The 26,643-nt window shown below is 64.5% G+C and overlaps 2 protein-coding genes across 2 annotated transcripts; both read left to right on the top strand.

Annotated features, from left to right (window-relative positions):
- The first annotated feature begins 2,277 nt into the window (after positions 1-2,277).
- On the top strand, positions 2,278-6,565 carry LOC142593721 (scavenger receptor cysteine-rich type 1 protein M130-like). Its single transcript, XM_075712228.1, has 13 exons — positions 2,278-2,329; positions 2,411-2,731; positions 2,823-3,143; positions 3,221-3,523; positions 3,601-3,915; positions 4,138-4,446; positions 4,525-4,833; positions 4,919-5,332; positions 5,427-5,540; positions 5,682-5,765; positions 5,904-5,987; positions 6,136-6,270; positions 6,450-6,565. Exons 1-13 carry the CDS (start codon positions 2,278-2,280, stop codon positions 6,563-6,565), a joined length of 2,877 nt encoding a protein of 958 aa, XP_075568343.1.
- Positions 6,566-11,152: 4,587 nt separating this feature from the next.
- On the top strand, positions 11,153-24,858 carry LOC142593720 (antigen WC1.1-like). The gene is given in 15 exon segments (XM_075712227.1): positions 11,153-11,204; positions 11,286-11,606; positions 11,698-12,015; positions 12,093-12,395; positions 12,473-12,787; positions 12,991-13,076; positions 13,078-13,300; positions 13,379-13,611; positions 23,054-23,129; positions 23,215-23,583; positions 23,711-23,830; positions 23,966-24,061; positions 24,197-24,280; positions 24,429-24,563; positions 24,743-24,858. Coding segments are annotated over 15 exon segments (2,847 nt in total).
- The last annotated feature ends 1,785 nt before the right edge of the window (positions 24,859-26,643 follow it).

Raw genomic sequence — 26,643 nt, 5'->3', positions numbered from 1 at the left:
AGAGCTGATAGCCCTCCAGTGCAGCACTCCAGTCATGAGAGTCGTCCCACCACGTTTCCGTGATGGCGACTATGTCATAGCCATCCTGCTGCACAAGGGCCTCCAGCTCCTCCTGTTTGTTGCCCATGCTACGTGCATTGCTGTACATGCACTTAAGCTGGGCTGTCGATTTTGCCCCCAATGTTGCCATGCCGCCCCTGGGCTCCTTACTAGCGGGCCTGTTTATATCCCCTTCCCCCTTCAAACCTAGTTTAAAGCCCTCTCAATGAGTCCCGCCAACTCTTGGGCGAGAATCGCAGGTCGTTAACTGCTTCCTCCTGGATTATGGGGGCTTTGTTCTGCTCTCCTTCCCTGTCTTGCAGCTGCGGGGGCTGAATACCCTGGGGATAACTGCTCTGGCTATTAAAGATTGAGGCAAAGGCGGCATTGGTACCTCAGCCTTTTCCTCATGCTTGGTGGCAATGTTCCCCCCCCGCATCCAATAAAGGACGGAGATTCTCCTTGGCTCTCTTTTGGTCGTTAATGTATTTGCAGAAACATTTTTTATTCTCACTTACAACAGTGGCCGGAGTGAGTTCTAGCTGGGCTTTTGCCTTTCTGATTTCCTGTCTGCATGACCTAACGAGATCCCTGTACTCTTCTTGAGTTGCCTGCCCCTTCTTCCAAAGGTTGTAAACTCTCTTGTTTTCCCTGAGTCCCGCCAAAAGCTCCCTGTTCAGCCAGGCCGGTCGTCTTCCCAATCCACCCATTGCAGGGTCAATCAGCATGGGGGGACCACACCCACCCACCACCTGGACAAGCAGCATGGAGGAACCACACCACGTAATACTCACCCTCCAGGCACCGCCCAGGGCTTTGAAGAGCTGTTGGCCTCATGGTGGTGAGCAAGGAGGACTCGGGGAGGACAGTCTTCTTCAACAAGCTCCTCAGGGTGGTTTCCAGCGCCTTCACTTCCCTGGGGTCAGAGCTCAGCTCATCTTCAGGCTGAACCAAGGAAAATCCCAGGGCCTCGAAGCCATCAGAAAGGAACAGGATCTTCTTCTGGTCATCCAGTATCTTCCCAGCTGGCGCCCAATTGTGAGGGCAGCGCTTTGAAACCACGTCTGCCACGCTCGCTTCCTTGGTAAAGGCAAGGTCTTTACAGTCTATGCAGAAGATGTACTCACACTGCGCGCAGAGGCTCCCTTCCACCCACTCTACCATCTCCTTCTTGACCATCATCATCTTCCCCATCCCCGGGGGCCTCCACCAGCACCACCACCTGCAGCGGTTGCCCATCAGAGGCAGAGTCATTCCCAAGCACAGCCCCATTCCCCAGGACCTCCTCAGCAGCCCCACCACACATCCAATATGCCAATGGGACACTTGTTTCAACGCTCAGGGCCTTCTTAAGTGTGGCAGAGGCAAGAAGGACACGGTCTGGGATCATTTTGGGCCTCTGCTCAATTGGGAAGGTCGTTCCCCTCTCCCGATGGACCATCCTCATCCATCAAGGCCTGCTTTAACCAGCCTGCAATCCTCACCCACCCTGGGAGCAAATGCAATTGCCTGGGGCCACCCGCAGCCTCTGTCCCCCTCTGCTCGTGGCCCTGGGCCCAAAGGCAGCGTGCCTGGGCTCCTGGGGATGCCTCTGCCTGCAAAGTGCTACCAAGCAGGAGCTCTGCAGAGATGTCCTTCATCGCCATGGCAGGAGGAAAGGGTCTGCCCCGCTGGCTGCCGGGCGGTGCTGAGAGCTGGAGGCTCTTCTCCGGGAGCAGAAGGAGCCCGGCAGTAAGTGGGGACAGCAAGAGAAGAGGTCCCTGCATCCCTCCCACTAAGGGGGTCACAGTGGCAGCACTGCAGCTGGCCGGGGAGCTGTGTGCAGTCGATGCCCCTTGTCAGTGCTGAGGGCGGCCCCGTGGAGACTCTGGCAGATTTTGGGGTGAATCCTGTCACCATCAGCACCGTGCTCTTGCCAGGCTCTGGCAGCAGGGTCAGCCCCATGAGGGGACACGCGTGGGAAGGGCCCATGCTCCTCATGGCGGTGGCAGTGGCCTGGGGGGCTGGCTCCCCGCGGGCACATCCGGGCACCGACCCACCGTGGTGAGGTGTGTGACGCCAGAAGCAGAGCCAATCTTCATATTTGGGCACGGAGAAGATTATTGGAGGCTGGGGCCCCGTCAGCTGGGAGATAACCCACCTGATAACAGCTCAAAAGGTTCTGCCACCTCCATTGGCTCCCAGCTGCAGCGCTGCCTATATATCACCCGCCCCGCGCCGGGGGTCTGGGACGTCAGGATGGTGCTGGTCGGGGTGCTGGGGCTGTTCCTGTGTGTGTGGCTCTGTGAAGGTGAGTGTTGGGGCAGGGTTCATCCGTGGGGCAGGGATCCCTTCCAGCCTGAGGCTGGGCTCAGCACCGTCCTTGCCGCAGGCACCGGGGAGCTGCGGCTGGTGGGCGGCGGCGGGCGCTGTGCCGGGAGGGTGGAGGTGAAGCACGATGGCGAGTGGGGCTCCGTTTGCACCTACGACTTCCACTGGGATGCCCGTTGGGACGCCGTGGTGTGCCGTCATCTGGGCTGTGGGCCAGTGGCCAGGTCGTCCCCCTACGCCCCGTTTGGGCAGGGCACCGGCAGGATCTGGCTCCAGCCCCTCTTCTGCCGGGGCGACGAGGCGATGCTGCAGGACTGTGCCCACTATGGCTGGGGACATCACTTCTGCGGCCATGAGCGGGACGTGGGGGTGACCTGTGCAGGTGAGGTGGGGAGGCTGGCCATGCCAGGACGACTGCCGTGTGCCGGGGCATCCCCCGGCAGGGCTGAGGCCGTGCTGGTGCCCTGGTGCAGAGGCGGTGGAGCTGCGGCTGGCGGCTGGCGGGAGTCCTTGTGCCGGGAGGGTGGAGGTGAAGCTGCGAGGAGTCTGGGGATCGGTGGGAGACCCCAACTGGGACATGGAGGACGCAGAGGTGGTGTGCCAGCAGCTGGGCTGTGGCTCGGCTGCCGGTGCCTACCCTGCCAGCACCCGCTTCGGCAAAGGGGACGGCCCCATCAACCTGTTTCTGGTTGACTGCGTCGGGAGCGAGACTGCGATCTGGGACTGCAAGATCGATGGCTGGGGACCCTACAACAGCAGCATACGTGATTTTGAAACCGCCGTCATCTGCCAAGGTAGGAGCTGGGTGGTGGGGGACACGCACCGGTCCCGGCACATCCGTCAGCACTGACCCGCGCGCCTCTCCCGGCAGGGTTTGCCCGGCTGGTGGGCGGCGACACTGCCTGCGCCGGGCGGCTGGAGGTGCGTCGGGGCCGAGCGTGGGCCAGCGTCTGCGAGGACGCCATGGACATGAAGGCCGCCCAGGTGGTGTGCCGGGAGCTGGGCTGCGGCGTGGCCCTGGCCGTCTCTGGCACCGGCTGGTTTGAGGCGGGACCGGGGCTGCTCTGGGAGGGGGGGTTCGAGTGCAGCGGCACCGAGCCCCTCCTTGCCAGCTGCGCCCGGCGGCCGCCGCGCAGCCAGGCCTGCACCAGCCATGCCAGCATCATCTGCTCCCGTAAGCGCTGGGGCCGCCGGCGGGTGTTGGGGGAGTCCCCACCGCGTCGTCCCCCCCCAACGCCCTTTCTGCCGCAGCCTACACGGCTTTCCGGCTGGCGGACAACAGCTCGGGCTGCGCCGGGCGGGTGGAGGCGGAGGCGGGGGGCACGTGGGGGTCCCTCTGCGCCACCGGCTGGGACCTGCGTGATGCCCACGTCCTCTGCCACCACCTGGGCTGCGGCCCCGCCGCCGCCGTGCCCCCGGGAGGCTCCTTCGGCGGGGGGGACGGGCCGCTGCGGCGCGACGCCTTTGGCTGCGTCGGGAGCGAGCGGCACCCAGGCGAGTGCCCCACGGCGCTGCTGGGGGAGCCCGCCTGCCCCCCCGGCCACGCCGCTGCCGTCAACTGCTCAGGTCTGTATGGCATGTGCCGGGAAAAGCCTGAAGGGGCTTTTGGGACAGCCGAAAAGTTGGGGACAGAGGACACAGGGCCGTTTTGGGGAGAGGGGAGGGCTGAAATGGGACCCCGCCATCCCCTCAGGGCCCCCCATCCCCTCAGGGCCCCCCCATCCCCTCAGGGCCCCTACGGTGCTGGTGCGGCAGCCTCACGGCACCGCACCGCCGGGCATTTTGCAGGCGTTGCCGCACCCCTGCGTCTGGTGGAGGGGGAGAGCCGGTGCGATGGGCGTCTGGAGGTTGCCGCAAGGCCCGGGGCCTGGGCCCGCGTGCCGGCGGGGCTGTGGGATGCGCGGCGTGGCAGCGTGGTGTGCCGGCAGCTGGGCTGTGGCGTGCCGGAGAAGGTCTACAGCGTGGCGGGCTCGGGCACTGTGGGGCTGCAGGGGCTGCGGTGTGCCGGCAGCGAGGAGCAGCTGGCCCAGTGCAACGTGTCAGGGACGGCCGCCGCGCCGGCCGTCAGCCGCGAGGAGGTGGCCGTGGTGTGCTCGGGTGAGTGTCCCGGGCAGGGCCGGAGGGTGCCGGCACGGTGAGCGGCCGCCCCAGCCCGGTGCCCTCCGTGCCCTGCAGGCAGCCGGCGGGTGAGGCTGTCGGGCGGCCCCGGGCGCTGCGCCGGGCGGGTGGAGGTCTACGTCAATGGGAGCTGGGGCACCGTGTGCCAGGAAACCTGGGACCTCCTGGACGCCAGCGTCGTCTGCCGCCAGCTGGGCTGCGGAAGGGCGCTGGCGGCACCCGGCTCGGCCCGCTTTGGTCCCGGCACGGGGCCGCTGTGGCCGCATGCCGGCGGCTGTGCCGGGACGGAGGCGTCGCTCTGGGAGTGCCCGGCCTCGGCACAGCACGGCTGCCGGCGCGGTGGCGGGGCGGGAGCCGTCTGCTCAGGTCAGTGCCGTGCGCCCCCAGCTCGGGGAGCAGGGGCAGCGGGATGGCGCGGCCGTGCCGTGACCCCCCGCGCACCCCCTTGCAGAGCAGCTCTCCCTGCGGCTGGCGGGCGGCAGCGGCCGCTGCAGCGGGCACCTGGAGGTGCTCCACAAGGGCACGTGGGGCCGCGTGTGCGCCAACGGCACCAGCCCCGCCACGGCCACCGCCGCCTGCCGGCAGCTGGGCTGCGGGGACGGGGGGAGGCTGGAGGCCGCCCCTGCCCGGGACCCGGCCCCTGCCTGGCTGGCCTGGGTGGGCTGCCAGGAGGGGGCCCGCTGGCTCTGGCGCTGCCCCTCGGCACCCTGGCGCCTGCAGGCCTGCAGCCCTGGCGGGGACGCCCGCGTCGCTTGTGACGAGGACAGTGACGGCACGAGCGGGACGCCCAGCCCGTCCCCGGGGAACCGCTGCCCGGAGGGTGCCGCTTGCACAGGTAGCTCTGCCGGTGCCGACGGCCCCCCGCGCCACGCTGCCCGCAGTGCCCCTGCTCACGCCGCCTGCTCATGTCCCCGCAGGTGTCCCCAGCAGCACCAGCACGGCGGCAGCGGCAGCATCAGGGAGCGTGCCGGTGCCCACGGTCCTGTGCGTGGTGCTGGGGACGCTGCTGTGCCTGGCCCTGGCTGCCCTGGCCGTGCAGGCGTGCCGCGCCCGGGCTCAGCGCCGAGGTGGGTGCCGGCGGGTGGGTGTTTGGGGGTGCTGGGGCGGCCCTGCCACGGGACGGCTCAGAGGGTGGGCGGCGGGTGACCCCAGTGCCACCCACGGTCCCCATGGCCCTGGCTGAGCACTGCCCATCATGCCAGGCCCCGGTACAGCTGCAGACGCCGTCTCCGATGCTGTCTACGAGGAGCTGGACTACACCCTCATGCCCGAGTACCAGGAGGTGCCCAGTCGCTCAGGTCCGTGCAGACCCTCCTCGTGCCTCGCAGCTCTCCCGAAAGATGATGGGGGGTCTCTGCCCCACAATCCACCTGCAGCACCGCGTCCTGCTGTTGCTGGCTTCGGTCACCCCCAACGCTCCGTCCTCCCCCCGCCAGGCTCCCTGTCCGAGGGGTCGGTGACGAAGCTGCCGTATTACAGCGGGGACAGCATGGAGGAGAGCAAGCCCAGGGCAGCCCCAGGTAGGAGCCCGGGGGCAGGAACGTGGGCGACAGCAGCAGCCCCAGTGCCACCAGCACATCCCCGGTGGCGTGGCTGGAGTGGGGTGGCACAGCCAGAGCCCTGCCACGGCCTCCGCTTCACTGCCACCCACCCGCGTGCCTGTCCCAGGCCCCCCTGCCCAGCACGGCCCCCCGGATGGCTACGACGATGCCGCCGCCGTGCCACAAGAGTGCCCCGCTCCCAGCGCTGGGGACAGCGCCGACGGGGTGGCACGCAGGAGCTGGGGCTGTGTCCCACCCACAGGTGAGAGGGGCCACAGCCACCCTGTGCCCTGCAGAGCCACCTCCGCCGCAGCTCGGCTGCGCTGGCGGGCAGGCAGCAGGCAGCAAAGCCCCGGGGGCTGCGGCAAGAGCCCAGCCAGGCTCTGGCAGCAGGGACGCGCAGCAGCCCCATTAAGGCACCAGCCTTTGCTGTCCCCGAAGGTGGCAGCTGCCCCCCGCCAAGTCCCCCAGGAGCCACGAGGGACCCCGCGGCCCAGCCCCCGGGGGACACGCACTATGACGATGTTGGCGTCAGCACCCTGGCCACGGCGCTCTGAGGATGCCCGGGCCACACCGCAGGACTCCCTGGGGACACGGGTGCAGGGGGCTGGGGCTCTGTCCCCACCAACGCGTGGCTCACTGTGAATTTCTCTTGTTGTCTATTAAAACGCCAAACTGGCTGGAGACTCCCTTCCTGGGCTGGCACCTCGCTCCCAGGTACATGAGCCATCCCTCAGGGACGTGGGGCAGGAGCCGCAGCCACGCACGCAGCCCTGGGCATGGCGGGGACAGGGGGAAGGACGGGGCAGAGCACAGCGGGATGCCTGGCACTGGCCCCAGGCCCTTTCTTTGGCATCAAACACCCACGCAACTGCTCCCACCGACGGGCGTGGGGAAACGGGAGAGGGTGCCCACCACGGCGGCGAGGTCCTCGCAGCAGCCGCTGCTGAGGCGGCAGTACCACAGCCTGCCGGGGACCCGCGCGAAAGACCCTCAGAGCTGCTCCAAGGGCACCGTGGTGCCACCCCACCACAGTGACGGTCCCCAGCCCGCTGCCACTGCTTTCCAGCTCCTCACCCTGGGAGAGGGGGACCGAGGGTCCCTGCCAGCCTGGAGGGACTTCTCTGGGGTACCTGCCCAGCCCTCCGCTCCACCCCGTGGGTTTGGCTGCCTGGGAGATGCCCACGGGTGCCGGGGGGATGCCCAGGGGTGCCGGGGCCACTCACCGCAGCACACACAGGCGGCAGCTGGGCTGCTGCAGCCCCTCGCAGAGCAGGCGCACGCCGCCGTCGCCCAGCGTGCCGTCGCCCAGCTCCAGCTGGGACAGGCTGGGGTGTTCGGCCAGGAGTGCCGCCAGCGCCGCACAGCAGCTCTGCGACAGCCCGCACCACTGCAGCCTGCGGGGAGAGCGCAGAGAACGGGTGGGCTTGTCACACCTGCCCGGCTGGTCAGCCAATCAGCATGGAGGGACCACACCCACCCTCTGTATGGCCAATCAGCATGGAGGAACGGCACCAATCATAGAATCATAGAATCGTTTAGGTTGGAAAAGACCTTTAAGATCATCCACTCCAAGCATTGACCCAACCCTACCAAGTCCACCACTAAAGCAGTTAAGGGCAGAGGAATAATTAATCTCATGTTCCTTCGCTTGGTGGCTGGATTATTTTTTAATGAAAGTAAAAGTAGGAATCATTAAGGTTGGAAAGGATCTCTAGGATCATCAGTGCAACCATCAACCCAACACCACCATGCCCACTAAACCATAGAATAGAATCATAGAATCATAGAATCGTTTACGTTGGAAAAGACCTTTAAGATCATCCAGTCCAACCATTAACCTACACTACCAAGTCTACTCTAAGCCAATCAAGGGTAGACCAGACTAAACCATGTCCCAGAGTGCCACATCTACCCGCCTTTTGAACACTTGAAGGGATGGTGACTCCACCACCTCTCTGGGTAGCCTCTTCCAATTCTTGACCACCCTTTCCGTAAAGAATTTTTTCCTAATTTCCAACCTAAACCTCCCCTGATGCAGCTTGAGCCCATTTCCTCTCGTCCTATCGCTAACCACATGGGAGAAGAGCCCAACACCCACCTCACTGCACCCTCCTGTCGGGAAGTTGCAGAGAGCAATCAGGTCTCCCCTCAGCCTCCTCTTCTCCAGGCTGAACACCCCCAGCTCCCTCAGCCGCTCCCCACCAGCCCTGTGCTCCACACCCTTCACCAGCTCCGTTGCCCTTCTCTGGACACGCTGCAGCACCTCAATGTCCTTCTTGTGTTGAGGGGCCCAAAACAGGACACAGGATTCCAGGTGCAGCCTCACCAGTGCCGAGTACAGGGGGACGACCACTTCCCTGCTCCTGCTGGCCACACTGTTCCTGATACAAGCCAGGATGCTGTTGGCCTTCCTGGCCACTTGGGCACACTGCCGGCTCATGTTCAGCCGGCTGTCGACCAACACCCCCAGGTCCTTTTCCGCCAGGCAGCTTTCCAGCCACTCTTCCCCAAGCCTGTAGCGCTGCATGGGCTTGTTGTGAGCCAAGTGCAGCACCTGGCACTTGGCCTTGTTGAACCTTATAGAGTTGGCCTCGGCCCATCGGTCAAGCCTGTCCAGGTCCCTCTGCAGGACCTTCCTACCCTCGAGCAGAAAGACTCCTGCCCAAGTTGGTGTCATCTGCAAAATGAACCGCCAGCTTCCTTAGGAGAATGCTGTGGGAGACGGTGTCAAAGGCTTTGCTAAAGTCCAGGTAGGTGACACCCACAGCCTTTGCATCATCCACTTGGCAGGTCACCAGGTCATAGAAGGAGTTCAGGCTGGTCAAGCAGGACCCGCCTTTCATGAACCCGTGCTGGCTGGGCCTCATCCCCTGGTTGACCTGCACTTGCCTGTTGAGTTCACTCGAGATGAACCTCTCCATAATCTCCCCTGGCACCGAGGTCAGGCTGACAGGCCTGTAGTTCCCTGGGTCCTCCTTCCGGACCTTCTTGGAGATGGGCGTCACATTGGCAAGCCTCCAGTCATCAGGGACCTCCCCTGTTAACCAGGACTGCTGATAGATGATGGCGAGTGGCTTGGCAAGCTCCTCCGCCAGCTCCCTCAGTACCCTTGGGTGGATCCCATCCGGCCCCACAGACCTGTGAGTGTCCAGGTGGTGTAGCAGGTCGTTAACTGCTTCCTCCTGGATTATGGGGGCTTTGTTCTGCTCTCCTTCCCTGTCTTCCAGCTGCGGGGGCTGAATACCCTGGGGATAACTGCTCTGGCTATTAAAGACTGAGGCAAAGGCGGCATTGGTACCTCAGCCTTTTCCTCATGCTTGGTGGCAATGTTCCCCCCCGCATCCAATAAAGGACGGAGATTCTCCTTGGCTCTCTTTTGGTCGTTAATGTATTTGCAGAAACATTTTTTATTCTCACTCACAACAGTGGCCAGAGTGAGTTCTAGCTGGGCTTTTGCCTTTCTGATTTCCTGTCTGCATGACCTAACGAGATCCCTGTACTCTTCTTGAGTTGCCTGCCCCTTCTTCCAAAGCTGATAAACTCTCTTGTTTTCCCTGAGTCCCGCCAAAAGCTCCCTGTTCAGCCAGGCCAGTCGTCTTCCCAATCCACCCATTGCAGGGTCAGTCAGCATGGGGGGACCACACCCACCCACCACCTGGACAAGCAGCATGGAGGAACCACACCACGTAATGCTCACCCTCCAGGCACTGCCCAGGGCTTTGAAGAGCTGTTGGCCTCATGGTGGTGAGCAAGGAGGACTTGGGGAGGACAGTCTTCTTCAACAAGCTCCTCAGGGTGGTTTCCAGCGCCTTCACTTCCCTGGGGTCAGAGCTCAGCTCATCTTCAGGCTGAACCAAGGAAAATCCCAGGGCCTCGAAGCCATCAGAAAGGAACAGGACCTTCTTCTGGTCATCCAGTATCTTCCCAGCTGGCGCCCATTTGAGAGGGCAGCACTTTGAAACCACGTCTGCCACGCTCGCTTCCTTGGTAAAGGCAAGGTCTTTACAGCCTATGCAGAAGATGTAGTCACACTGCGCGCAGAGGCTCCCTTCCACCCACTCTACCATCTCCTTCTTGACCATCATCATCTTCCCCATCCCCGGGGGCCTCCACCAGCACCACCACCTGCAGCGGTTGCCCATCAGAGGCAGAGTCATTCCCAAGCACAGCCCCATTCCCCAGGACCTCCTCAGCAGCCCCACCACACATCCAATATGCCAATGGGACACTTGTTTCAACGCTCAGGGCTTTCTTAAGTGTGGCAGAGGCAAGAAGGACACGGTCTGGGATCATTTTGGGCCTCTGCTCAATTGGGAAGGTCGTTCCCCTCTCCCGATGGACCATCCTCATCCATCAAGGCCTGCTTTAACCAGCCTGCAATCCTCACCCACCCTGGGAGCAAATGCAATTGCCTGGGGCCACCCGCAGCCTCTGTCCCCCTCTGCTCGTGGCCCTGGGCCCAAAGGCAGCGTGCCTGGGCTCCTGGGGATGCCTCTGCCTGCAAAGTGCTACCAAACAGGAGCTCTGCAGAGATGTCCTTCATTGCCATGGCAGGAGGAAAGGGTCTGCCCCGCTGGCTGCCGGGCGGTGCTGAGAGCTGGAGGCTCTTCTCCGGGAGCAGAAGGAGCCCGGCAGTAAGTGGGGACAGCAAGAGCAGAGGTCCCTGCATCCCTCCCACTAAGGGGGTCACAGCGGCAGCACTGCAGCTGGCCGGGGAGCTGTGTGCAGTCGATGCCCCTTGTCAGTGCTGAGGGCGGCCCTGTGGAGACTCTGGCAGATTTTGGGGTGAATCCTGTCACCATCAGCACCGTGCTCTTGCCAGGCTCTGGCAGCAGGGTCAGCCCCATGAGGGGACACGCGTGGGAAGGGCCCATGCTCCTCATGGCGGTGGCAGTGGCCTGGGGGGCTGGCTCCCCGCGGGGACATCCGGGCACCGACCCACCGTGGTGAGGTGTGTGACGCCAGAAGCAGAGCCAATCTTCATATTTGGGCACGGAGAAGATTATTGGAGGCTGGGGCCCTGTCAGCTGGGAGATAACCCACCTGATAACAGCTCAAAAGGTTCTGCCACCTCCATTGGCTCCCAGCTGCGGCGCTGTCTATATATCACCCGCCCCGCGCCGGGGGTCTGGGACGTCAGGATGGTGCTGGTCGGGGTGCTGGGGCTGCTCCTGTGTGTGTGGCTCTGCGAAGGTGAGTATCGGGAAGGGGTCATCCGTGGGGCAGGGACCCCTGTCCAGCCCCAGGCTGGGCTCAGCACCGTCCTTGCCGCAGGCACCGGGGAGCTGCGGCTGGTGGGCGGCGGCGGGCGCTGTGCCGGGAGGGTGGAGGTGAAGCACGATGGCGAGTGGGGCTCTGTCTGCAAGTACGACTACCAGTCGAATTCCCATTGGGCCACCGTGGTGTGCCGTCATCTGGGCTGCGGGCCAGTGGCCAGGTCGTCCCCCTACGCCCCGTTTGGGCAGGGCACCGGGAGGATCTGGCTCCAGCCCCTCTTCTGCCGGGGCGACGAGGCAATGCTGCAGGACTGTTCCCACTTTGGCTGGGGACAGCACTTCTGCAGCCACGAGTGGGACCTGGGGGTGACCTGTGCAGGTGAGGTGGGGAGGCTGGCCATGCCGGGACGACCGCCATGTGCTGGGGCATCCCCTGGCAGGGCTGAAGCCGTGCTGGTGCCCCGGTGCAGAGGCGGTGGAGCTGCGGCTGGCGGCTGGCGGGAGTCCTTGTGCCGGGAGGGTGGAGGTGAAGCTGCGGGGAAGCTGGGGATCGGTGTCAGACGACGAATGGGACATGGAGGACGCGGAGGTGGTGTGCCAGCAGCTGGGCTGTGGCTCGGCTGCCGATGCCTACCCTGCCAGCACCCACTTTGGCAAAGGGGACGGCCCCGTCAGCCTGGTTGTGGTCGACTGCGTTGGGAACGAGACTGCGATCTGGGACTGCAAGATCCGCGGCTGGGGACCCTACGTCTTCCTTCACGATTTGGACACTGCCGTCATCTGCCAAGGTAGGAGCTGGGTGGTGGGGGACACGCACCGGTCCCGGCACATCCGTCAGCACTGACCCGCGCGCCTCTTCCGGCAGGGTTTGCCCGGCTGGTGGGCGGCGACACTGCCTGCGCCGGGCGGCTGGAGGTGCGTCGGGGCCGAGCGTGGGCCAGCGTCTGCGAGGACGCCATGGACATGAAGGCCGCCCAGGTGGTGTGCCGGGAGCTGGGCTGCGGCGTGGCCCTGGCCGTCTCTGGCACCGGCTGGTTTGAGGCGGGACCGGGGCTGCTCTGGGAGGGGGGGTTCGAGTGCAGCGGCACCGAGCCCCTCCTTGCCAGCTGCGCCCGGCGGCCGCCGCGCAGCCAGGCCTGCACCAGCCATGCCAGCATCATCTGCTCCCGTAAGCGCTGGGGCCGCCGGCGGGTGTTGGGGGAGTCCCCACCGCGTCGTCCCCCCCCAACGCCCTTTCTGCCGCAGCCTACACGGCTTTCCGGCTGGCGGACAACAGCTCGGGCTGCGCCGGGCGGGTGGAGGCGGAGGCGGCGGGCACGTGGGGGTCCCTCTGCGCCACCGGCTGGGACCTGCGCGACGCCCACGTCCTCTGCCACCACCTGGGCTGCGGCCCCGCCGCTGCCGTGCCCCCGGGAGGCTCCTTCGGCGGGGGGGACGGGCCGCTGCGGCGCGACGCCTTTGGCTGCGTCGGGAGCGAGCGGCACCCAGGCGAGTGCCCCACGGCGCTGCTGGGGGAGCCCGCCTGCCCCCCCGGCCACGCCGCTGCCGTCAACTGCTCAGGTCTGTATGGCATGTGCCGGGAAAAGCCTGAAGGGGCTTTTGGGACAGCCGAAAAGTTGGGGACGGAGGACACAGGGCCGTTTTGGGGTGAAGGGAGGGCTGAAATGGGGCCCCGTCAGCCCCTCAGGGCCCCCCATCCCCTCAGGGCCCCTGCGGTGCTGGTGCGGCAGCCTCACGGCACCGCACCACCGGGCATTTTGCAGGCGTTGCCGCGCCCCTGCGTCTGGTGGAGGGGGAGAGCCGGTGCGATGGGCGTCTGGAGGTTGCCGCAAGGCCCGGGGCCTGGGCCCCGCGTGCCGGCGGGGCTGTGGGATGCGCGGCGTGGCAGCGTGGTGTGCCGGCAGCTGGGCTGTGGCGTGCCGGAGAAGGTCTACAGCGTGGCGGGCTCGGGCACTGTGGGGCTGCAGGGGCTGCGGTGTGCCGGCAGCGAGGAGCAGCTGGCCCAGTGCAACGTGTCGGGGACGGCCGCCGCGCCGGCCGTCAGCCGCGAGGAGGTGGCCGTGGTGTGCTCGGGTGAGTGTCCCGGGCAGGGCCGGAGGGTGCCGGCACGGTGAGCGGCCGCCCCAGCCCGGTGCCCTCCGTGCCCTGCAGGCAGCCGGCGGGTGAGGCTGTCGGGCGGCCCCGGGCGCTGCGCCGGGCGGGTGGAGGTCTACGTCAATGGGAGCTGGGGCACCGTGTGCCAGGAAACCTGGGACCTCCGGGACGCCAGCGTCGTCTGCCGCCAGCTGGGCTGCGGAAGGGCGCTGGCGGCACCCGGCTCGGCCCGCTTTGGTCCCGGCACGGGGCCGCTGTGGCCGCATGCCGGCGGCTGTGCCGGGACGGAGGCATCGCTCTGGGAGTGCCCGGCCTCGGCACAGCACGGCTGCCGGCGCGGGTGGCGGGGCGGGAGCCGTCTGCTCAGGTCAGTGCCGTGTGCCCCCAGCTCGGGGAGCAGGGGCAGCGGGATGGCGCGGCCGTGCCATGACCCCCCGCGCACCACCTTGCAGAGCAGCTCTCCCTGCGGCTGGCGGGCGGCAGCGGCCGCTGCAGCGGGCACCTGGAGGTGCTCCACAAGGGCACGTGGGGCCGCGTGTGCGCCAACGGCACCAGCCCCGCCACGGCCACCGCCGCCTGCCGGCAGCTGGGCTGCGCGGACGGGGGGAGGCTGGAGGCCGCCCCTGCCCGGGACCCGGCCCCCGCCTGGCTGGCCTGGGTGGGCTGCCAGGAGGGGGCCCGCTGGCTCTGGCGCTGCCCCTCGGCACCCTGGCGCCTGCAGGCCTGCAGCCCCGGCGGGGACGCCCGCGTCGCTTGTGACGAGGACAGTGACGGCACGAGCGGGACGCCCAGCCCGTCCCTGGGGAGCCGCTGCCCGGAGGGTGCCGCTTGCACAGGTAGCTCTGCCCGTGCTGCCGGCCCCCCGCGCCAGGCTGCCTGCAGTGCCCCTGCTCACGCCGCCTGCTCATGTCCCCGCAGGTGTCCCCAGCAGCACCAGCGCGGCGGCAGCGGCAGCGGCAGCATCGGGGAGCGTGCCGGTGCCCACGGTCCTGTGCGTGGTGCTGGGGACGCTGCTGTGCCTGGCCCTGGCTGCCCTGGCCGTGCAGGCGTGCCGCGCCCGGGCTCGGCGCCGAGGTGGGTGCCGGCGGGTGGGTGTTTGGGGGTGCTGGGGCGGCCCCGCCACGGGACGGCTCAGAGGGTGGGCAGCGGGTGACCCCCAGTGCCACCCACGGTCCCCATGGCCCTGGCTGAGCACTGCCCATCATGCCAGGCCCCGGTAGAGCTGCAGACGTTGTCTCCGATGCCGTCTACGAGGAGCTGGACTACACCCTCATGCCCGAGTACCAGGAGGTGCCCAGTCGCTCAGGTCCGTGCAGACCCTCCCCGTGCCTGGCAGCTCTCCCGAAAGCTGGGGGGTCTCTGCCCCACGGCCCCATCTGCAGCACCGCGTCCCGCTGGTGCAGGCTTTGGTCACCCCCAACGCTCCGTCCTCCCCCCGCCAGGCTCCCTGTCCGAGGGGTCGGTGACGAAGCTGCCGTATTACAGCGGGGACAGCATGGAGGAGAGCAAGCCCAGGGCAGCCCCAGGTAGGAGCCCGGGGGCAGGAACGTGGGCGACAGCAGCAGCCCCAGTGCCACCAGCACATCCCCGGTGGCGTGGCTGGAGTGGGGTGGCACAGCCAGAGCCCTGCCACGGCCTCCGCTTCACTGCCACCCACCCGCGTGCCTGTCCCAGGCCCCCCTGCCCAGCACGGCCCCCCGGATGGCTACGACGATGCCGCCGCCGTGCCACAAGAGTGCCCCGCTCCCAGCGCTGGGGACAGCGCCGACGGGGTGGCACGCAGGAGCTGGGGCTGTGTCCCACCCACAGGTGAGAGGGGCCACAGCCACCCTGTGCCCTGCAGAGCCACCTCCGCCGCAGCTCGGCTGCGCTGGCGGGCAGGCAGCAGGCAGCAAAGCCCCGGGGGCTGCGGCAAGAGCCCAGCCAGGCTCTGGCAGCAGGGACGCGCAGCAGCCCCATTAAGGCACCAGCCTTTGCTGTCCCCGAAGGTGGCAGCTGCCCCCCGCCAAGTCCCCCAGGAGCCACGAGGGACCCCGCGGCCCAGCCCCCGGGGGACACACACTATGACGATGTTGGCGTCAGCACCCTGGCCACGGCGCTCTGAGGATGCCCGGGCCACACCGCAGGACTCCCTGGGGACACGGGTGCAGGGGGCTGGGGCTCTGTCCCCACCAACGCGTGGCACACTGTGAATTTCTCTTGTTGTCTATTAAAACGCCAAACTGGCTGGAGACTCCCTTCCAGGGCTGGCACCTCGCTCCCAGGTACATGAGCCATCCCTCAGGGACGTGGGGCAGGAGCCGCAGCCACGCACGCAGCCCTGGGCATGGCGGGGACAGGGGGAAGGACGGGGCAGAGCACAGCGGGATGCCTGGCACTGGCCCCAGGCCCTTTCTGTGGCATCAAACACCCACGCAACTGCTCCCACCGACGGGCGTGGGGAAACGGGAGAGGGAAGGAGCCACTCTGGCTCTTCCCCGACCCCCAGCACACGCAGGCAGGACCACGGCCCCTGTCCCCAAGGCGTGGGGCAGACTCTGTCCCAGGGAGGCTTCCCCCTGTCTTCAGCAGCACCCAGAACTGGGCCAGAAATGGCTGCGGGTGCTGCAAGGAGCTCTCCTGAAGGAAGGGAGCACCTCGCTGCCCTGCGGCCCCCCTCGCCCGGCAGGATCCTGCCGTGGAAGGGCAGCCGGGCCATGGCCCCAGCCTGCGGCGGGTCCTGCTCGAGGAGGTACCCGATCTTCAGGTGGGGCTTCAGTGTCCGCAGGGCGGCCAGCTCCTGCAGCGCTTCCTCCTTTAAGCCGGCCGTGCTCAGTCTTTACATAGAGGAAGAAAAGGAGAAGAGCTGTTAAATCCACCCTCTGCTCTCCTGGGCAATGGCATGCCCGTGTCCCCCTCCTTGTCCCGCAGTATCCGACACCAGGGTGCCGGCGCGGCACGGCCGTGCCGGGGATGCAAGGGGGACGTGGCAGGCACCTTACCCCAGGGCCTGCAGTGGGCAGGCGGGGCGCCGGAGGTGCCGGCAGAGCTGCAGGACGCCATCAGCTCCCAGCTCGTTGTCGCTCAGGTCCAGGCAGGTGAGGCGGGGGCTCTGCGCCAGCCGAGCGGCCAGGGCTTGGCAGCAGGCGCCCAGCAGCCGGCAGCTCCCCAGCCTGCAGGACCAAGGCAAACAGGGACGCAGGGCTGGAGCGGCCGGTTGGTGAGCTGCGCCGGGTGGGAAGGAGGGAACGCCGGCACTGCTGCTCCTTAGAGCAGCGTCTGCACCTGACAGACCCTGGACGAATGGGACCGAGGGACCATGCCAGCCTGGAGGGACTTCTCTGGGGTACCTGCCCAGCCCTCCGCTCCACCCCGTGGGTTTGGCTGCCTGGGAGATGCCCACGGGTGCCGGGGGGATGCCCAGGGGTGCCGGGGCCACTCACCGCAGCACACGCAGGCGGCAGCTGGGCTGCTGCAGCCCCTCGCAGAGCAGGCGCACGCCGCCGTCGCCCAGCGTGCCGTCGCCCAGCTCCAGCTGGGACAGGCTGGGGTGTTCGGCCAGGAGCGCTGCCAGCGCCGCACAGCAGCTCTGCGACAGCCCGCACCACTGCAGCCTGCGGGGAGAGCGCAGAGAACGGGTGGGCTCGTCACACCTGCCCGGCTGGTCAGCCAATCAGCACGGAGGGACCACACCCACCCTCTGTATGGCCAATCAGCATGGAGGAACTGCACCAATCCAACCACTGCAGGGCCAATCAGCATGGAGGCACCACACCCACCCACCACCTGGCCAATCAGCATGGAGGAGCGGCACCAATCATAGAATCATGGAATTGTTTAGGTTGGAAAAGACCTTTAAGATCATCCACTCCAAGCATTGACCTAACACTACCAAGTCCACCACTAAAGCAGTTAAGGGCAGAGGAATAATTAATCTCATGTTCCTTCGCTTGGTGGCTGGATTATTTTTTAATGAAAGTAAAACTAGGAATCATTAAGGTTGGAAAGGATCTCTAGGATCATCAGTGCAACCATCAACCCAACACCACCATGCCCACTAAACCATAGAATAGAATCATAGAATCATAGAATCGTTTACGTTGGAAAAGACCTTTAAGATCATCCAGTCCAACCATTAACCTACACTACCAAGTCTACTCTAAGCCAATCAAGGGTAGACCAGACTAAACCATGTCCCAGAGTGCCACATCTACCCGCCTTTTGAACACTTGCAGGGATGGTGACTCTACCACCTCTCTGGGTAGCCTCTTCCAATTCTTGACCACCCTTTCCGTAAAGAATTTTTTCCTAATTTCCAACCTAAACCTCCCCTGATGCAGCTTGAGCCCATTTCCTCTCGTCCTATTGCTAACCACATGGGAGAAGAGCCCAACACGCACCTCACTGCACCCTCCTGTCGGGCAGCTGCAGAGAGCGATCAGGTCTCCCCTCAGCCTCCTCTTCTCCAGGCTGAACACCCCCAGCTCCCTCAGCCGCTCCCCACCAGCCCTGTGCTCCACACCCTTCACCAGCTCCGTTCCCCTTCTCTGGACACGCTCCAGCACCTCAATGTCCTTCTTGTACTGAGGGGCCCAAAACTGGACACAGCATTCCAGGTGCGGCCTCACCATTGCCGAGTACAGGGGAACAATCACCTCCCTGCTCCTGCTGGCCACACTGTTCCTGATACAGGCCAGGATGCTGTTGGCCTTCTTGGCTGCCTGGGCACACTGCTGGCTCATGTTCAGCCGGCTGTCGACCAACACCCCCAGGTCCTTTTCGGCCAGGCAGCTTTCCAGCCACTCTTCCCCAAGCCTGTAGCACTGCATGGGATTGTTGTGAGCCAAGTGCAGGACCCGACACTTGGCCTTGTTAAACCTCATACAGTTGGCCTCGGCCCGTCGCTCCAGCCTGTCCAGGTCCCTCTGCAGGGCCATCCTACCCTCCAGCAGATCGACACTCCCACCCTTCCTGGTGTCGTCTGCAAACTGACTGTGGCTGCACTCAATCCCCTCATCCAGATCATCGATAAAGATATTAAACAAGGCTGGCCCCAAAACAGAGCCCTGGGGAACACCGCTCGTGACCAGCTGCCAACTGGACTTAACTCCATTCACCACTAATCTCTGGGCTCGGCCACCCAACCAGTTTTTTACCCAGCAAAGACTACTCCCGTCCAAGCCATGAGCTGCCAGCTTCCCAAGGAGAATATTGTGGGAGACGGTGTCAAAGGCTTTGCTAAAGTCCAGGGAAATGACATCCACAGCCTTTGCATCATCTACCAGGCGGGTCACCAGGTCATAAAAGGAGATCAGGTTGGTCAAGCAGGACCTGCCTTTCATGAACCCATGCTGGCTGGGCCTCATCCCCTGGTTGATAGGCACTTGCCTGTTGAGTTCACTCAAGATGAACCTCTCCATAATCTTCCCTGGCACCGAGGTCAGGCTGACAGGCCTGTAGTTCCCCGGGTCCTCCTTCCGGACCTTCTTGGAGATGGGCGTCACGTTGGCAAGCCTCCAGTCATCAGGGACCTCCCCTGTTAACCGGGACTGCTGATAGATGATGGAAAGTGGCTTGGTGAGCTCCTCTGCCAGCTCCCTCAGTACTCTCGGGTGGATCCCATCTGGCCCCATAGACTTGTGAGTGTCCAGGTGGCGTAGCAGGTCGTTAACTGCTTCCTCCTGGACTATGAGGGCTCCATTCTGCTCCCCATCCCTATCCTCTAGCTCAGGGGCCTGAGTACCCTGGGGATGACCGGTCTGGCTGTTAAACACAGAGGCAAAGAAGGCGTTAAGTACCTCAGCCTTTTCCCTGTCCTCGGTGACAATGTTCCCCCCCGCATCCAGCAAAGGATGGAGATCCTCCTTGGCTCTCCTTTTATTGCTAATGTACTTGTAAAAGCATTTTTTATTATCTTTTACAGTATTGGCCAGATTGAGTTCTAGCTGGGCTTTTTCCTTTCGAATTTCCTCCCTGCAGGACCTGACAAGATCCCTGTACTCCTCCTGAGTTGCCTGCCCCTTCTTCCAAAGGCGGTAGACTCTCCTTTTTTCCCTGAGTCCCCGCAAAAGCTCCCTATTCAGCCAGGCCGGTCGTTTTCCCCCGCCGGTTGGTCTTACGGCACGCGGGGACAGCCCGCGCCTGCGCCCTTAAGACTTCCTTCTTGAAGAAGGCCCAGCCTTCCTGGACCCCTTTGCCCTTCAGGACTGCCTCCCAAGGGACTTTCCCAACCAGGGTCCTGAAGAGGCCAAAGTCTGCCCTCCGGAAGTCCGTCGTAACAGTTTTGCTGCCCCTCCGCTTGGCATCACCCAGAATCGAGAACTTTATCATATCGTGGTCGCTCAGCCCGAGACGGCCTCCGACCTCAACATTTCCCACAAGCCCTTCTCTATTAGTAAACAGCAGGTCAAGCGAGGCACCTCCCCTGGTAGGCTCGCTTACCAGCTGCATCAGGAAGTTATCCCCCACATGCTCTAGGAACTTTTGGGACTGCTGCCTCTCTGCTGTATGGTATGGTATGCTGTATTTCCAGCAGATGTCTGGCAAGTTAAAGTCGCCCACGAGAACAAGGGCTAGCGATTGCGAGACTTCTGCCAGCTGCTTCTAGAATGCCTCATCTACCTCTACATCCTGGTTGGGTGGGCTATAGCAGACTCCCAACAGGACATCCGCCTTGCTGGCCTTCCCCCTCATCCTCACCCATAAGCACTCGACCTTGTCATCACCACTGTCGAGCTCTATGCAGTCAAAACACTCCCTAACATACAGAGCCACCCCACCACCTCTCCTTCCTTGCCTATCCCTTCTGAAGAGCTGATAGCCCTCCAGTGCAGCACTCCAGTCATGAGAGTCGTCCCACCACGTTTCTGTGATGGCGACTATGTCATAGCCATCCTGCTGCACAAGGGCTTCCAGCTCCTCCTGTTTGTTGCCCATGCTACGTGCATTGGTGTAGATGCACTTGAGCCGAGCTATTGATTTTGCCCCCAATGTTGCCATGCTGCCCCTGTGCTCCTCACTAGCGGGCCCGTTTATATCCCCTTCCCCTTCCCCCCTGCGAACCTAGTTTAAAGCCCTCTCAATGAGTCCCGCCAACTCATGGGCGAGGATCCTTTTCCCCGTTGGAGACAGCCGATCTCCATCAGCTGCCAGCAGGCCTGGTGCCACGTGGCCCAAAGTGCCACGTCTGCCCGGTTTTTTGAACACTTGCAGGGATGGGGACTCCACCGCCTCTCTGGGCAGCCTCTTCCAGTGCTTGACCACTCTTCCCGTCAAGAAACTTTTCCCAATATCCAATCTAAACCTCCCCCAGCACAGCGTGAGGCCATTTCCTCTCGTCCTATTGCTAGTTACGTGGGAGAAGAGACCAACACCCACCTCACTACACCCTCCTGTCAGGCAGCTGCAGAGAGCGATCAGGTCTCCCCTCAGCCTCCTCTTCTCCAGGCTGAACACCCCCAGCTCCCTCAGCCGCTCCCCACCAGCCCTGTGCTCCACACCCTTCACCAGCTCCGTTGTCCTTCTCTGGAGACGCTACAGCACCTCAATGTCCTCCTTGTGCTGAGGGGCCCAAAACTGGACACAGCATTCCAGGTGCAGCCTCACCAGTGCCAAGTACAGGGGGACGACCACTTCCCTGCTCCTGCTGGCCACACTGTTCCTGATACAAGCCAGGATGCTGTTGGCCTTCTTGGCCACCTGGGCACACTGCTGGCTCATGTTCAGCCGGCTGTCGACCAACACCCCCAGGTCCTTTTCCGCCAGGCAGCTTTCCAGCCACTCTTCCCCAAGCCTGTAGCGTTGCATGGGCTTGTTGTGAGCCAAGTGCAGCACCCGGCACTTGGCCTTGGTGCAAACCTGAAGGCCACGTCGGCTTTATTGTCGTTCTCAAAACGCCTCTGGAAATACTCCTCCCTCATGGCTGATGAAAACCCCAGTATTTCCACCTAATGTTCACACTCCAGGCAGTACCTGGGCTTTGAAGAGCCATTGGCCTCGTGGTGATGAGCAAGGAGGACTCGGGGAGGACAGTCTTCTTCAACAAGCTCCTCAGGGTGGTTTCCAGCGCCTTCACTTCCCTTGGGTCAGAGCTCAGCTCATCTTCAGGGTGAACCAAGGAAAATCCCAGGGCCTCAAAGCCCTCAGAAATGAACAGGATCTTCTTCTGGTCATCCAGCAGCTTCCCAGCTGGCGCCCATTTGTGAGGGTAGCACTTTGAAACCACGTCTGCCACACTCGCTTCTTTGGTAAAGGCAAGGTCTTTACAGCCTATGCAGAAGATGTAGTCACACTGCGCGCAGAGGCTCCCTTCCACCCACTCTACCATCACCTTCCTGACTGTCATCGTCTTCCCCATCCCTGTGGCACCCACCAGCAGCACCACCTGTGGTGGTTGCCCATCTTTGTCAGGTTTAAACAGCGTCTGTGTGGCGATGGTGATGGTGGCTGGTGTGTTGCTGGCGTCGGCACAGCCGCAGTGGGTGCCCACAGCTTCATGCTCACCTCTGCCCTTGCTGCAAGGTGTCCTGGCGATGGTCAGGTGAGTGTAGCGGCTGCTGATGGACAGGTTGTCCCCGAGACAGGAGTTCACTTCCTTGTACCAGCGGAACTCCCTGACCACGTGCTCTCTGTATTTCTGCTTGTACTCTGCGCTGGCGAGAAGCAGAGCCAGTCCCAAGCACAGCCCCATTCCCCAGGACCTCCTCAGCAGCCCCACCACACATCCAATACGCCAATGGGACACTTGTTTCAATGCTCAGGGCTTTCTTAAGTGTGGCCGAGGCAAGAAGGATACGGTCTGGGATTATTTTGGGCCTCTGCTCAGTTGGGGAGGTCCTTCCCCTCTCCCGATGGATCATCCTCATCCATCAAGGCCTGCTTTAACCAGCCTGCAATCCTCACGCACCCTGGGAGCAAATGCAATTGCCTGGGGCCACCCGCAGCCTCTGTCCCCCTCTGCTCGTGGCCCTGGGCCCAAAGGCAGCGTGCCTGGGCTCCTGGGGATGCCTCCGCCTGCAAAGTGCTACCAAAGAGGAGCTCTGCAGAGATGTCCTTCATCGCCATGGCAGGAGGAAAGGGTCTGCCCCGCTGGCTGCCGGGCGGTGCTGAGAGCTGGAGGCTCTTCTCCGGGAGCAGAAGGAGCCCGGCAGTAAGTGGGGACAGCAAGAGCAGAGGTCCCTGCATCCCTCCCACTAAGGGGGTCACAGCGGCAGCACTGCAGCTGGCCGGGAAGCTGTGTGCGGTCGATGCCCCTTGTCAGTGCTGAGGGCGGCCCCGTGGAGACTCTGGCAGATTTTGGGGTGAATCCTGTCACCATCAGCACCGTGCTCTTCCTGGGCTCTGGCAGCAGGGTCAGCCCCATGGGGGGACACGTGTGGGAAGGGCCCATGCTCCTCATGGCGGTGGCAGTGGCCTGGGGGGCTGGCTCCCCGCGGGCACATCCGGGCACCGACCCACCGTGGTGAGGTGTGTGACGCCAGAAGCAGAGCCAATCTTCATATTTGGGCACGGAGAAGATTATTGGAGGCTGGGGCCCCGTCAGCTGGGAGATAACCCACCTGATAACAGCTCAAAAGGTTCTGCCACCTCCATTGGCTCCCAGCTGTGTGCCAGGAAACCTGGGACCTCCTGGACGCCAGCGTCGTCTGCTGCCAGCTGGGCTGCGGAAGGGCGCTGGCGGCACCCGGCTCAGCCCGCTTTGGTCCCGGCACGGGGCCGCTGTGGCCGCATGCCGGCGGCTGTGCCGGGACGGAGGCGTCGCTCTGGGAGTGCCCGGCCTCGGCACAGCACGGCTGCCGGCGCGGTGGCGGGGCGGGAGCCGTCTGCTCAGGTCAGTGCCGTGCGCCCCCAGCTCGGGGAGCAGGGGCAGCGGGATGGCGCGGCCGTGCCGTGACCCCCCGCGCACCACCTTGCAGAGCAGCTCTCCCTGCGGCTGGCGGGCGGCAGCGGCCGCTGCAGCGGGCACCTGGAGGTGCTCCACAAGGGCACGTGGGGCCGCGTGTGCGCCAACGGCACCAGCCCCGCCACGGCCACTGCCGCCTGCCGGCAGCTGGGCTGCGGGGACGGGGGGAGGCTGGAGGCCGCCCCTGCCCGGGACCCGGCCCCCGCCTGGCTGGCCTGGGTGGGCTGCCAGGAGGGGGCCCGCTGGCTCTGGCGCTGCCCCTCGGCACCCTGGCGCCTGCAGGCCTGCAGCCCCGGCGGGGACGCCCTCGTCGCTTGTGACGAGGACAGTGACGGCACGAGCGGGACGCCCAGCCCGTCCCCGGGGAGTCGCTGCCCGGAGGGTGCCGCTTGCACAGGTAGCTCTGCCTGTGCCGCCAGCCCCCCGCGCCATGCTGCCCGCAGTGCCCCTGCTCACGCCGCCTGCTCATGTCCCCGCAGCTGTCCCCAGCAGTAGCAGCGCGGCGGCAGCGGCAGCATCGGGGAGCGTGCCGGTGCCCACGGTCCTGTGCGTGGTGCTGGGGACGCTGCTGTGCCTGGCCCTGGCTGCCCTGGCCGTGCAGGCGTGCCGCGCCCGGGCTCAGCGCCGAGGTGGGTGCCGGCGGGTGGATGTTTGGGGGTGCTGGGGCGGCCCTGCCACGGGATGGCTCAGAGGGTGGGCAGCGGGTGACCCCAGTGCCACCCACGGTCCCCATGGCCCTGGCTGAGCACTGCCCATCATGCCAGGCCCCGGTAGAGCTGGAGACGCCGTCTCCGATGCTGTCTACGAGGAGCTGGACTACACCCTCATGCCCGAGTACCAGGAGGTGCCCAGTCGCTCAGGTCCGTGCAGACCCTCCCCGTGCCTCGCAGCTCTCCCGAAAGATGGGGGGTCTCTGCCCCACAATCCACCTGCAGCACCGCGTCCCGCTGGTGCAGGCTTCGGTCACCCCCAACGCTCCGTCCTCCCCCCGCCAGGCTCCCTGTCCGAGGGGTCGGTGACGAAGCTGCCGTATTACAGCGGGGACAGCATGGAGGAGAGCGAGCCCAGGGCAGCCCCAGGTAGGAGCCCGGGGGCAGGAACGTGGGCGACAGCAGCAGCCCCAGTGCCACCAGCACATCCCCAGTGGCGTGGCTGGAGTGGGGTGGCACAGCCAGAGCCCTGCCACGGCCTCCGCTTCACTGCCACCCACCTGCGTGCCTGTCCCAGGCCCCCCTGCCCAGCACGGCCCCCCGGATGGCTACGACGATGCCGCCGCCGTGCCACAAGAGTGCCCCGCTCCCAGCGCTGGGGACAACGCCGACGGGGTGGCACGCAGGAGCTGGGGCTGTGTCCCACCCACAGGTGAGAGGGGCCACAGCCACCCTGTGCCCTGCAGAGCCACCTCCGCCGCAGCTCGGCTGCGCTGGCGGGCAGGCAGCAGGCAGCAAAGCCCCGGGGGCTGCGGCAAGAGCCCAGCCAGGCTCTGGCAGCAGGGGCGCGCAGCAGCCCCATTAAGGCACCAGCCTTTGCTGTCCCCGAAGGTGGCAGCTGCCCCCCGCCAAGTCCCCCAGGAGCCACGAGGGACCCCGTGGCCCAGCCCCCGGGGGACACACACTATGACGATGTTGGCGTCAGCACCCTGGCCACGGCGCTCTGAGGATGCCCGGGCCACACCGCAGGACTCCCTGGGGACACGGGTGCAGGGGGCTGGGGCTCTGTCCCCACCAACGCGTGGCACACTGTGAATTTCTCTTTTTGTCTATTAAAACGCCAAACTGGCTGGAGACTCCCTTCCAGGGCTGGCACCTCGCTCCCAGGTACATGAGCCATCCCTCAGGGACGTGGGGCAGGAGCCGCAGCCACGCACGCAGCCCTGGGCATGGCGGGGACAGGGGGAAGGACGGGGCAGAGCACAGCGGGATGCCTGGCACTGGCCCCAGGCCCTTTCTTTGGCATCAAACACCCACGCAACTGCTCCCACCGACGGGCGTGGGGAAACGGGAGAGGGAAGGAGCCACTCTGGCTCTGCCCTGACCCCCAGCACACGCAGGCAGGACCGCGGCCCCTGTCCCGCCAGGACAAATCCAGCTCCTCCAGCCAGGGGCTGGTGCCCACCACGGCGGTGAGGTCCTCGCAGCAGCCGCTGCTGAGACGGCAGTACCACAGCCTGCCGGGGACCCGCACGAAAGACCCTCAGAGCTGCTCCAAGGGCCCCGTGGTGCCACCCCACCACAGTGACGGTCCCCAGCCCGCTGCCACTGCTTTCCAGCTCCTCACCCTGGGAGAGGGGGACCGAGGGTCCCTGCCAGCCTGGAGGGACTTCTCTGGGGTACCTGCCCAGCCCTCCGCTCCACCCCGTGGGTTTGGCTGCCTGGGAGATGCCCACGGGTGCCGGGGGGATGCCCAGGGGTGCCGGGGCCACTCACCGCAGCACACGCAGGCAGCAGCTGGGCTGCTGCAGCCCCTCGCAGAGCAGGCGCACGCCGCCGTCGCCCAGCGTGCCGTCGCCCAGCTCCAGCTGGGACAGGCTGGGGTGTTCGGCCAGGAGCGCTGCCAGCGCCGCACAGCAGCTCTGCGACAGCCCGCACCACTGCAGCCTGCGGGGAGAGCGCAGAGAACGGGTGGGCTCGTCACACCTGCCCGGCTGGTCAGCCAATCAGCATGGAGGGACCACACCCACCCTCTGTATGGCCAATCAGCATGGAGGAACGGCACCAATCATAGAATCATAGAATCGTTTAGGTTGGAAAAGACCTTTAAGATCATCCACTCCAAGCATTGACCCAATCCTACCAAGTCCACCACTAAAGCAGTTAAGGGCAGAGGAATAATTGATCTCATGTTTCCTCGCTTGGTGGCTGGATTATTTTTTAATGAAAGTAAAAGTAGGAATCATTAAGGTTGGAAAGGATCTCTAGGATCATCAGTGCAACCATCAACCCAACACCACCATGCCCACTAAACCATAGAATAGAATCATAGAATCATAGAATCGTGTAGGTTGGAAAAGACCTTTAAGATCATCCAGTCCAACCATTAACCTACACTACCAAGTCTACTCTAAGCCAATCAAGGGTAGACCAGACTAAACCATGTCCCAAAGTGCCACATCTACCCGTTTTTTGAGCACTTGCAGGGATGGTGACTCTACCACCTCTCTGGGTAGCCTCTTCCAATTCTTGACCACTCTTCCCGTCAAGAAATTTTTCCCAATATCCAATCTAAACCTCCCCCAGCACAGCGTGAGGCCATTTCCTCTCGTCCTGTTGCTAGTTACGTGGGAGAAGAGACCAACACCCACCTCACTGCACCCTCCTTTCAGGCAGCTGCAGAGAGCGATAAGGTCTCCCCTCACCCTCCTCTTCTCCAGGCTGAACACCCCCAGCTCCCTCAGCCGCTCCCCACCAGCCCTGTGCTCCACACCCTTCACCAGCTCCGTTGC

This window comes from Pelecanus crispus, chromosome 6 (genome assembly GCF_030463565.1).
Source record: "Pelecanus crispus isolate bPelCri1 chromosome 6, bPelCri1.pri, whole genome shotgun sequence".
In the NCBI taxonomy this organism is placed as follows: domain Eukaryota; kingdom Metazoa; phylum Chordata; class Aves; order Pelecaniformes; family Pelecanidae; genus Pelecanus; species Pelecanus crispus.
Note: the sequence above shows the minus strand (reverse complement) of the source record. Positions and strands in the feature narration are given on the sequence as shown.

Coding starts and splice junctions, on each gene's coding strand:
- LOC142593721 (XM_075712228.1), top strand. CDS start 2,278: ATGGTGCTGGTCGGGGTGCTGGGGCTGTTCCTGTGTGTGTGGCTCTGT. Junction 3,524..3,600: donor TGCCAGCATCATCTGCTCCC/GTAAGCGCTGGG, acceptor TTTCTGCCGCAG/CCTACACGGCTTTCCGGCTG. Junction 5,333..5,426: donor CGGTGCCGACGGCCCCCCGC/GCCACGCTGCCC, acceptor CGGCAGCATCAG/GGAGCGTGCCGGTGCCCACG.